The 12119-nt window shown below is 45.1% G+C and overlaps 1 protein-coding gene across 1 annotated transcript in view; it reads right to left on the reverse strand.

Annotated features, from left to right (window-relative positions):
* Positions 1-6390: 6390 nt before the first annotated feature.
* Positions 6391-12119, reverse strand: part of PHACTR1 (phosphatase and actin regulator 1) — a gene marked incomplete at its 5' end in the record, with an annotated part of 317672 nt that continues 311943 nt past the window's right edge. Inside the window, 2 exons of the mRNA XM_082479822.1 lie at positions 6391-6593; positions 8880-8956. Coding sequence (XP_082335948.1) covers positions 6578-6593; positions 8880-8956 — 93 coding nt within the window. The 3' untranslated portion in view covers positions 6391-6577. The remainder of the gene's footprint in view (positions 6594-8879; positions 8957-12119) is intronic.

Here is a 12119-nt window from a genome sequence, read left to right on the forward strand (position 1 = left end):
TCCCTGCTGAGGAGTAGGGCGGCCGCTTTATCCCATGCAGAGCAGCTCCACTGTGCAGCAAAGGCACAGCCGCACCGTTGTTTCAGACTGAATTGCCTGGAAGCCTTGTTGTAAGGTGCAAGAGGGGAGGAATGGGGGTGAGGAAGATGATGGTAGAGGACTCTCAGCCCATATCTACACTGAGCTCTCAGCCAGGCACTGCCAAAACAGCAGACCGTGGTCGTGCATGCATGGCTGTGTCTGCATGTGCGTGTGTGTGCATGCACACCACTCAGCGGGTGCTCTGCCGGGCTCCTCTGTGGCAGCATGGGGCATCCAATGCCTTTGTGGGATTTGCTTAGTGGGCACAGCATGTTTCCTGCTTTCTTCCATTCTTCCATCCTCTCCCAGTTCTGTCGTCCCCCCCCCGTCCCCCCCCCCCCCCCCCCCAAAAAAAAAAATAGATGCCTAGTGGCCATTATTTTAGACTGAAGATCAACTCTTGGGTGTGTGTGCATATGGACATGTGTATGGATCTAGCTTTTACACTCTAAACTGGTTGTTAAGAAGGTTGCCTACCTCTCAGGGTTCATGTATCCTGGTATGTAAAACTTAGACACTCATCAAATAGATGTTAAAGCATAAATTGTTGTATCTTATGTCTCATTAACAGGGAATGTTGCAGGGTGCACCTGGCCGTTGGTTGTTCCTGTGGGCCTACTGGCCTAAGTTTTTTTTCGAGTGGTTTGGAGCAGCTGGTAAAGACAGCACAAACGCTATTGCTGAGGTGGTCACCAGGGGCTGCCTGTTTGATGGAGAATTGATTTTTCTTTTCAGCCCTTCTCTGTTTCCTGCCTAAAGATGGCATTAGATTGCAATTTGATTGCTAGTAATTACATGGACTTTACTGAAGACACATAGGTCTCTTTCCTTAGACATTTTATGAAATGCTTCAGTTAAAACATAAAAAAAGACACTATATAATGCTGCTATGGAAGCTGTAGCTACTTGTGGGAGAAAGGCTCTTTAGTCAAAAACTAGGTGTTTTGTTTTTTTTTTTTTTTTACTTCATTTATTTATCCAGACCTCACTGGTTAGCTACAAACTTGCTGGCTGCCAGAATGGAAATATATGCAAACGCACACACAAACAAGGATTGTAAGGTCAGTGAAAACTTAGCCAAGTGGAAACAAGCAGAATTTGGTCAGTTAGGAGTATATGGACCTTTCATTGGACGCCTCTGTGGGCATCAGGGGATGCTCAGGGTGTTGTGTATCAGACAAAGACTTGAACAGGGAAGGGCGAGCAGAGTTGGCAAATGCTGCACATTGACTCTGGCAGCAGGTGCTCGACAGTGTACCCTGTACTGAGAACACTGTGGTGAGAGGTGGGTTTTGTGGGTGGGGGGGTGGGGTGTGTCTTGTGCAGACTATTGGTTTTGTTCTTTATTAGCCCAGTGTCAGGTACAACTTTAGCAGCCGAGGTACCAGTCATCTTCCTTGGAACACCTTCACTGAGCCACCTTACAGAGATGGCACGAGTGGCTCAGCCGATACCACGTCCCATCGATCTGCTGTGGTAAGTGTTGCTCTTCTGCTTTGCTGCCCGTCGAGCTGTGGGCACGCCGTGGGCGCGCACTGTCACTGCAGCTGCCAGGCTGCAGCGCTGAGCCTGGCTGGCAGCAGGAGGGCTGGTATCCTCCACTGCATCCCTTTGTTACGCTGTCAGTCACTGGGACAGAGGGTGATAAAATACACAGGAATGCTTTTTTTTTTTTTTTTTAAATGAATTTTTTTAAGAAACTGCATACATCAGAGACAAACAATAATTTAAATACCATGCAGTTTCAGTATGTACAAAAACTAGGACATAGAGATCCAGTTTAATTTTTTTCTAGTTATTTACATTGTTTTCATACAGCCATAATCTGTTAAATTACAATACTGGAAGAGCACATGATTGACAGCCACCACACTCACTCCTATACAAAGACAAACTATATACATACACTTGGATATCAACTGGAAAATGCAACTGGTGCGGGAGTACCTGGGACACATGGGAATGCAGGTAATGTGCCCGTCACCTCCTCTGTGTTTACAGAAGTTGTTCCAAGCTCGAGCAGACTGAACACCTGGGGAAAAAATCATTTGTCCCCTTTTCCTTTCCTGATTTTTTTATTAGCCTTGTCATCTCCCATGGCTATTTATACAAAGTGATTTTATTTGCAGGCACGTTAGGGAGCCCCTGTACACATATAAAACTGGGTTTCCATCTTGCCCATTTTTTTTTTTTTTGTGAGTGCGAGCTTTCACTAGGCATCTTGGAAATGCTCCCCCTCTGTTGGTTTATAGTGTTTCTACTGTACAGACGGCACTGTAGAATTAACGAAGGGTGAGTTTGGCGACTAGTTGCAGTGATAAAAAAGTGCTGTGGTTACATAGCAAGATTAGGCTCAAATATATCTGTGTAATAGGCTCACTAAATAGTCTTGCTTAACGTAAAATAATTAAAAGCCTATTATATTCTTTCCCCCTCCTTCCTTCTCTTCTGGTAAGTGCATGCTAGGAATCATCCAGACACAAAAGCTGACCTGAGCCCCAGCCCAGAGAACTTGCAGCCAGACACTTCTTCAGCTTGCAAGTACCTCACCAGCGGGGCGTAGGGTGGGGAAAGGCCCCAACGCCGACCTTCCTTGGTAGTCCTAAACTCAATCAAAGCTTTTGTCTAGACATTTTGAGGTTGCTTTTCCAATTCCCACCTCCTCCCCAGCCCCTCTGGTTTCCACTTCATCTTTCCATAGGCTGTAGAACAGATGCCACCATACTTGTACTTTTTAAGTATGAATAATCCATTAGGATTCAACAGATTATAACCAAAATGTTTTTCTTCCGTGACTCTACAATATTATCTCCGTTATCAGCCCTGGAATTGGATGATTGGAATAGCCATTTTTGTTCTGCATTGATTTTTCCATTCTCTAAACCTGATGCAATTTCTTTATTACTACTATTAATCTCCTCCTAATACGTCTGAGGATGAGTGGTGTTAACTGCAGTATTAACCGAGTCTTAGCAGAAAAGTTATATAATCTTTGTACTGCACATAATCTAGGTTGAAGGGGGGGAGAAGGCATGACTTTATTATTTTTTTCACCCTCAACAGAATCACAACTACTTTACTGTGGTAGAGATGGCTTTCACAGATGAGAAGAAAAGAGAAGAAAACAGATTTTTTTTTTTTTTTTTTAAAAAAAAAAAAAAAAAAGGATTAGCTGTTCCCCAGTCTGCTTGCAACTTCTTGTGGTTGCCAGAGGTGGGCGTGCAAACTGAGGATGCACTGCAGCGTTCAGGCACTGAAAGGTTGTTGAAAAATGCCTCACCAAAGGGTAACTTCACAAAATACCCAGACCCACTGAAGCTAAACCCAGACGAAGTGCCAGTTCTGCGACGCTTACTACAGTGCCGAACACTTTATATGGCTTCTTTCTCCTCCTACTTCTCCCTTTTCAGTAATAAGCTGTACTTGCACTTTGGGAGAAATATGGCAGTTCTTCCACTATGTCCTGGTGTCTGCTCAGCCAGGAGTTAACATAATTACAAAAGCAAAAAGCATTGCCATGTGTAGCTGCCCTGGGGACAGCATGAATCCTGAGGCAGGCAGAGCACGACAACTTGCTCAGAGGTCAGCAGGGACCTGCCTTGGGCCCATCCAGATGAAGGCAGGGTGCTGGGGAACATCTGTCGATCACCCCAGGCTTGGCTGTTACGTGTCTCAACCATTGCCCAAGGGTTTATTTAGGCTACCAGACTGGCAGGTGGGGGAACTGCTGGGGTCCGTGCCCACAAGGGACAGCAGCAGTACTCGGTGGCATTGCCCACAGACTGCCCATTCCCCTGGGGACTCCAGCACCGACAAGAGACTGACAGCAGCAGTCTGCTGCTTCTACCTCCTTCCTCTTCATTTTAATCATAAAATGAAAAAAAAAAACCCAACAACTCACCTTTTCCTCCCACCAGCTTAATGAGTCCTGTAGTTTCTGGCACTGCTGCTCCTTAAATGGCCTCCTTTCCCTTTCACACTGAACCTCTAAGCTAACGATGCTGGGGCAGGTATGGGATCCACACTGGGAATGTGAGGGCTTGTTGCTCTTCAAAACACCTGTTGCAGAGCCCTTTCCTAATCCAATGTGTGTGTAGTCAAAAGCCTAAAGTTTTATTTTCCCTTTTTAAAGCTGTGGTGCAGTCTTGTTAGGAGTGCATGTGAATGAATTTAAAAACATGAACTGCCAGGTTTTCATGAAAATAACCTCAAAGCAGTGTATTCCTGGCTAGTACATAAGTGCTCTGTCTTGGCTGCACTGAGCTGATAACATTGCACGTTAAAGGCTTCCACTACTGATGAACTTGTATCTAAAGCAACTGTGAGCTGGTGATACAGGGAGCGCTGTGTGTGTTTCTTCAGAAATCATTACCTCGTCTGGGCAGTGTACCCCATCCGAGGTGTGCTGTCTCAAAACTGAGGCACCAGAAACCAGCTGGTTTTTACTTTTCCTTTGTAGCATCTTCCATCCTACAACAGCCAATTGTTATTTAATAGCTAATAACCCACAGCATTGCAAGGATGGCCACAGATGAGAATGAAATGCTTTCGCTTGTCTCTGATGGAGAGCAAATCTGTGAGGTATTGAGTACCACTGCTGAGCTAAACGGAGTGCGGTAGCCTCACTGCCAGTGTCGTTTGGGCAGGCTGGATGCTAGAGCAGCTCCATGGGCTACCCGCAGGTCCTTCTGCTTTACTCCTGCGACCAAGGCCTGAGAAGAGGCAGGAGTGTTGGCACTATGCAGCATTGGTCGTTAAACACTCGCGTGCGAGAGGCTTCTCAGCCCGCAATCAGTAAAGGGCAATGATGTTAGCATGGCATCGGGGGAGGTAGAGGGGGGAGCACAAACGAGTGGATAGATACACGGAAGACAGCGAGAAAAGAAAAAATAATAACAGAAATAACATTGTAGTAAAAAACTTTGGCCTCTCTGTTCAATCTGTCAAAGCAAAATAGCTATTGTGGAAGAAAAAAGGTGTCCTGAAGTAATAATCTGGAACTTCTTACAGTGATGTTGCTACAGTGCTTTGGGCCAGTGGCCCAAAACATGGCATAATAGTTTCTTGTAAGAGCTGGAAAGGAATCCTAGACAATGTTTGCCCCAGCTTGCTGGCGGCCTACTAGTTAAGGACTTGATTCTGGGAGGTGCTGGCCAAAGTTCAGAAAAGCACTTACATGTGTTCAGCTTCAATTAAGCCTGTCAGACATGTTCTTGAATGCCGTGAGGCTGTTTTCATGCTTACTTAGTGTTAAGCACACGCTTAAGTTGGCAGGTAAACCAGGCCCAGAGTGACCAGCTCTCTGAGCTCGACTTGGTCAGTTTGTGTGTTAAACCACTGTAATAAAAATAAATTAAAACTGAAACAGAACACCTCTGCGTTGCTGTCCTTACGCCTCAGCTGTGGGTACGAGCAACAAGTCCCACCATCCAGACCAATGCACCAGACTCCTTTTGTTAGACCAGGTAACACAATCTGTCTTGCTTTTCTCAGTATGAGTTTATGATCAGTTCTTGAACCACCTGATACAGAGAGTACAGAGATCCCTCATCGAACCCCCGATTCCTCCTGTCGTGTGTCCCTCTGCAGAGCGGGTGGCAGTCACAGCCTTTCTTGCTGCAGGGCGAACGTCGGCTCTCACGCAATCACGAGGCTTGGGCATAAAAACAATCTAGAAGCTGAGCGAATGCCATGCAGTGACCATGAAGAGATGGGTTTTGCTTGCTTGTCCTCAACATTCTTGTCGCTTACTGCTGATGGGTTCACAACTGGGTTTAGAAAATTTTACTTGAAAGAGATGAAAAATAAACAGTTGCCAGAACTCAACCAGCCTTCAGTACGGAGTCCTGTTCTTTACGGGCAGTGCCTTTTTCTGCCTGGGAGCCGAACAATGCCTATTGACTGGCCATAAACTTCTCCAGGGAAAGAAATGCCTTTCTAGTCAGATGATATTCACAGATGGGGTAGCCTGTAGATGAGCTTTGATCCTTCACTGTCCTCATAAGGTGCTCGCAGCCTGAAAGGAGTGTTTGGTATAAGTGCTTTAGTGCCATAGATGCCGGTCTTTTGGAGCCTTCACCCAGGTCAGTGATTCCCTGAACACCATCTCAGGGCTCTCTACAGTCGATGACAGAGGCTTGTCAGGATGAGGGGTGCCTGAAGACGAAATGGATGCACCACCAGCTGAGCTTGAACATGTATGGCAAACCCACATGCCAGGAAAGTCTTATACATAGATGCCAAGTCTTGGCACGATTCCCACCAGGGGTATTTTCTGTTATTGAAGCTTGAACCAGCAGGTCTGATGATGCTGCAGTACCCATCACATGTAAATACAATTTTCCTTTTTTTATATTTATTTTTCTACTATTTTTTTTTAAAAAGGCAGTTCAGAAGATTTACATTGTACGTAACAGGGAAGTGAATAATACCAGCACTTATGGTTCCTTTTAGTTATGTTTTGAAGACGGCATAGTAGTCAGGTAGAATTGAACTGCTACGGTCTATGAAACCTAAAACCCAAGGAGGGAGAAAAAAAAAAAAGGAGAAATAGTAAGATAATAGCCTCACATGCATAGTTTACATAAAAAAAAAATTGGAGAACTAATTGCTGCGGTGACACAATTAGGCAGCTTGATTCCTGCAGCCCTGACATCAGCCATGCTGGCACTGTGGACCCAGAACAGACACTCCCACTTCCTTGGTCCTCACCAGAATCACAGTTCACAGGCATAAGCTGTTTTGCACCAAAATCTACCAAAGACACCGGTGTGCTTTGGGTCCATCCTATCAGATCCCTGAGCGAGTTATTTCAGATCAGCTATGCCTCTTTCAGACCCCACCATGCCTGATTCCACAAAAACTGTCTGATTTGCACAAACTTTATGCTCTTCAGCCAGAAAGATTTACATATAGTTCAAGTATGATTATTCCTTAATGTCTGAGGCTAAAGAACAAGTAGAGCTAAACCGGCCACCTTTCCTGCAGGTACACCCTGTGTCAGGAGGCCCGGGTTTGTCAGCTCTGCAAAGGTAGGGTTTTTTTTTTAAGCTTTGATTTTTCACTCTATCATGAATTAATTAATGTGTCCCACTAGTAAAGCAACACTCACATTCTTTGCTCAGCTCATGCCCCTGCTTAATGACATGAATAGCTCATTACCTTGCTAATGATTTTATAATGGTGATTTATCTAAGTTTGTTTAAGGGAATTACTCTTTTTTGTTTAAGCATGCTTCCTTCAAGTGCGTATTTCCTGAGGCCACTTGTCTAACCAGTGAGTCCTGCTGAACTTCAGACAAACCCTCACCCCAATTTCTATTACATTAGCTGTATCTCTGAGTATGCCCGGCCCAGATGTGGTGAGTCAAAGCCACTCGGTGGCTTTCAGATATCAACTGAGTCACGTCAGAGGGTCACTGCTCACCTCAACACTGGAAGAGAAGCAAAATACTGGCCAGAAACCTGCAAAAGCCAAGCAGCTGGGGAGACTCCTGGAAAACTAAACCAGCCTCTATGTTTGTGGGATGCTAAAGGCCTCGTGAAGATCTATGGAGCTCTCAATGAAGCTCAACTTGTAGCAACACCCCCTTTAAAACAGCCTCATCCTTCCTAAGTTTGTCACTGCTCTCCTGGAGGAGCGAGCCAAATGTCCCTCAAAGGCTCAGTCACCAGGGTCAACAGATCTAGGCCAACTGCATACCCTAAAGCTTCTTCCAGACCTCATGGCTCAAAGGCAGCTGGCTGGTCTCTAGCAGCACTCTGTTGTTACAAACCCCAGTGCAACCACCCCACCACACGCTAGGAAGTAGAAGCGAGATCGGTTCTGCAAGGGAATATATGCATAATACATGTGGTGAATTTTAATATAATTATTAATTCATACACATAAAAATCCCCTAATACAAAATTAATTTTGCCTTAAGCTTTTCTGTATTTTTCTTAAAAGTTTTAACTGCATTTTTTATGAGCACCTAGCTGATGAACGTATTCATACAAGGGCAGCTCCAGTTTTGCACCAGATCTCACTCTCACTTGTCTTCAATACCCACCACTTCTTTTTAACGTCCAACAATGAGTGTGGGTTAATGTTGATTTGCAGAGGCCTGACTTCAGCTGAAAAGCCGGGAGTTCAGCTCATCTCAGCATCAAAGCCAGGGCAGACTCAGCACAGGCTGTGTGAGGGGACATGCCCTGACCCAGCGTGCCTCGGCCATAGCCTGTCAGACAGGAGAGCTGGTAGTTTGGGGTCATGACTAATTCATTCAGTCTCTACCTTTTTAACCAAAAAAAAAGCCTAAAAGTGTAAAAAATAATGTCAGTCTTGCTAGTTCCCCACTGCATCATCACCTATGGCACGACATAGAGGACAGGACTGACTGATCCGTGCATGGGGTGTGCACAGCATGAAACAGCCGTACAGTCAGCGGGATTTGATTTGCGCTTGCTCAGTCATACCTTGCTACGTACCAGCTCTACAAGAGCTCCCTGTCCCCCTTCAGACACCAACGCTATTTGCTTTTGATATCAGGAGAACAGACACGCAGCTAGAGCATGCTGATTTAAGAAAGAAAATAAAAGGAGGTTACACTTTGTTAAACAGACGGCATGTGCCTGCATACCGCCATGTAATGAGGCAGTATGAGTTCGTCTGTGCGAGTTTCTTTTACAGCCTGTAATTCTAAATGTTGTTTAGACCTCATGGCGTGTTCAGTGGGTGTTGGAGAAACAGCTGCTGGGTTTTTTTTTTTGAAAACAACAGTATTCATTGATAGTCTTAAAAAATTAATCTCAGCTTACCTTGTTAGATGCCTACTTAATTCATGAACTTCCATTTCAGTGCTTTTAAATTCATTAAGCTCTTTTCGAATGGCTGCCTGCAAAGGACAAATAAACTCATAAATGTATAAATGAGAGAGATCAAAATAAGTTCACTTTGTTCTCAAAAGAGTATATTAAAAGTGAAGCAGATGATAGATAACATAGAAAAACATAGAAAAGACTTTAAAATGTGAAAAGGAACAGATATAAACAAGTTCTAAATCACATAAAGGGAAAAGGTAAATGCTTTGGTGGAATGGCTCGATTTGAAAACGTATTGTAGACAACAGAGAACCCAATTCTGGCTTATTATGTAAACATTTTCATGTACAAAATCCAACTTAGCATAAGCATGAGAAAAAAAACGTGCACCAAAGTTGCTCAAACACTGCGATCTGTTTCAGAGCTGGACTGTGAGTTAACTTGTATTTGAGACATCTCCCGCCTTCACGTGGTCCTGAATTTCCTCAGGTGAAGTTACCTAAAGTGGCTAAGCTTACTTCATAGAATCACAGAATAGTTTGGGTTGGAAGGGACCTTCAAAGGTCATCTTGTCCAACCTCCCCTGCAATGAGCAGGGACATCTCCAACTAGATCAGGTTGACCAGAGCCCCGTCCAAGTTGACCTTGAGTGTGCTTGGGAGGGAGATGGGCTGCCTGCCTCCCTGTCCTCCTCTCTGCCTCGGGCTGTGTCCCTCTGCCCTTCTCACCCAGCTCTGCCATTTGCTGAACCGATTCAATGCACCAATCCAGCACAAAACTAGCCACAGGAGGTCGTATTCGGCATCTGCGGGAGACCGAGTTACCTACAGCCTCCACGGTTTGTCCATGAGGGAAAAGAAAACCATGGGTGACTGGCAGGAACAGAAATTTTGAAGAATAAAAAAATAAGAAGGGGTGACTTGGAAGGACTCAGCTTCGTGCTGGAGAGGGAGCTCAGCAGAACTGGCACAAGTCCCAAGCCTCAAAATCATGGCTTCTGACTGTGATGTTTGTGGCTCACGTGTGGGTTTCGCTGTGAGCACACAGAGGGGATGTGCGGCTGCTGCAGCCAAACGCTCCCATGGGTACAAGGTGTGCGCCACGGCCTTCCCTTGTGATGCTGAAATCAGCATTGGCGGCTGCAAGTGGCTGCTCCAGTCGGTGGTGCTCGTGTCTGTCAGGAGTTTTTCTTGAGGAAGGAAAGCCAAACGAGTATGAACCGCAAGAGTCCGAAACGGCGCTTTTGCGACAGCCACCGATCCAGTCACCAACTACCTACCTTTGCCTCGAGAAGCCCTAAGCGATAGATTTTGGGAGTGTGATCTACAGAAAAGGCCCCCTGTGCTCTTTCTGCACAGGTTCGTTTTTTTATTTACCTTGGAAAGGTCTGTCAGGCTCTGCCTCCATCTGTCAGGGCAGAGCGATGGCTACGCAGCAGCTCAAGGGCCTACCTTCCGCAGACCACTTTGCTGCTTAAGCGACTGTGAAGGAGGCCACGTGGCTGCTGACTCCCACAGGGTCTGAAATCTATTCCCCCCTGCATCCCTCATCTGTTGGAGAGATTTCCAAGTGCCCTTTTTATTCCTCTAACAGTCAGACCTGGTTGAGCTGAAGTCAGACTGAAGGCAGGTCCCTACATCCAGCACACAGAGCCTGATTTACTGACACCAGAAAAGTCCATTACTAAAATCTATTTTTTGCAATAAATCTAGCCTGTGCTGACCAATGAAGACGGTTATTGAATCAAAGCTCTGGAAGAAAATAATCTCTTATAGGATGTTGCAGCTTTGTCAGACATTTTAGAGTTGCTTCCAGTTTGCCTGGCTATTTTTTCCAACAGTGGACAAAGTGGTGGGGAAAAGCAGGTCATCTGAATGGCAGAAATCTGAATACCGCCCATGTAACCCAAACCCCCAAATAATATATCTGCTTCCTTATGCCATAAGGGGCATTAATATTAGAATGACAAACATTTCTTCTTCTCCTGCTTTGCTTAAAAAAGGTTCACTTGGAGAATGTAAGCCCTTTGCTCTGTGTATGGTCTTCGCACATGCGTTATAAAAAAGAAAAAGTGACCTCAAAGTACTTTGCCTTAATACTGAATTCTTTACCAGGCCACATTTGATAGTGGTATTTAATACTTGTTCTTTTCACAGCCACAGGATGAGGAAGGACCTCTCTGGATACCAAATCTTCTCCTTCCCCAGCTGGAGTCTCTCCATTCCTTTCATCCCAGACAGGGATCTCTCAAAGACTGCAGAACCAGTTGGGAGATTTATTCCCCACCTCATCTACCAACTGGGAGAATATAACTAAGTCAGTTGAATAAGATCTTGTCCAACACGGGCAAAGTAAAATGGGAAAAGCTAATTTAACCCAGTATATTATGGTCTGTGGATAGTCCAGAGGAAGTACTTTTTTTTTTCAAATCAGTTTATGCTACATTAACTTATCCAAAGCTAAACTGAAAAAGCCCTCTGTCAAGGAGAAAACCAGTGGTCATACAGCTATACAAATCCTTTGGTTATATTATACAAGTAGAACGGGCTGCCCTTTCCTCTGTGAACAAAACCAAGAGCAGCATAAGTAAGTGGCATGGCTAGAAATCCTGCTCCCGTCTCTAAATGTTGGACATCAAAGTCTCCATCACTGCTTGAGTCCCACAGCAAAGAAATAGTCGGGTACCTGAAAGTCTTTAAAATTACATAGGCATGGTAGAGTGACTAAAGGGTGGGAGTCTCTCTCAGCCTCACAGTCCTCTTTTCTTACAGTGGCCATAAAATGTGGAAGTCTTCTGCCTGAGGCACGATTAAGACCCTCAGAATATGGTTGTTATAATTTGCCAGCAATTTAACTCCTCTGCCACCAATGCTGCCACCAGAGATACCACTTTAGTGAAAGTCTGACCAGCGCTCAGAGGACAGTGCACTCGATACCAAATATGCAGCTTTTCTTCATCTGCAGGGCTCGTGCGATTTCACTTTACTGCTTAAAATACTCTGTGGAATGGGGCAGAAATCCTGAGTAAAGACCCCTGTTGTAACAGAGTAGAGAGAAGTTACCTGGCTTCGGTGGGAGGTGCTTTAGCCAATTATTTGACCTGCTGCCATTTTTACATCCAGGCCTGCTCTGTGCTGGCATAGCAATTCTGGCAAGTGCTGCTGTCACGCTGCTCTGCCAGGTCTCGCAGGAGCTCTCAGCTGGCAGCATTATGTGACAAGACCAAGACCGACAAAC

The sequence above is a fragment of the Vanellus vanellus genome (genome assembly GCF_965231255.1).
Source record: "Vanellus vanellus genome assembly, chromosome: 2".
NCBI classification, from domain to species: Eukaryota; Metazoa; Chordata; class Aves; order Charadriiformes; family Charadriidae; genus Vanellus; species Vanellus vanellus.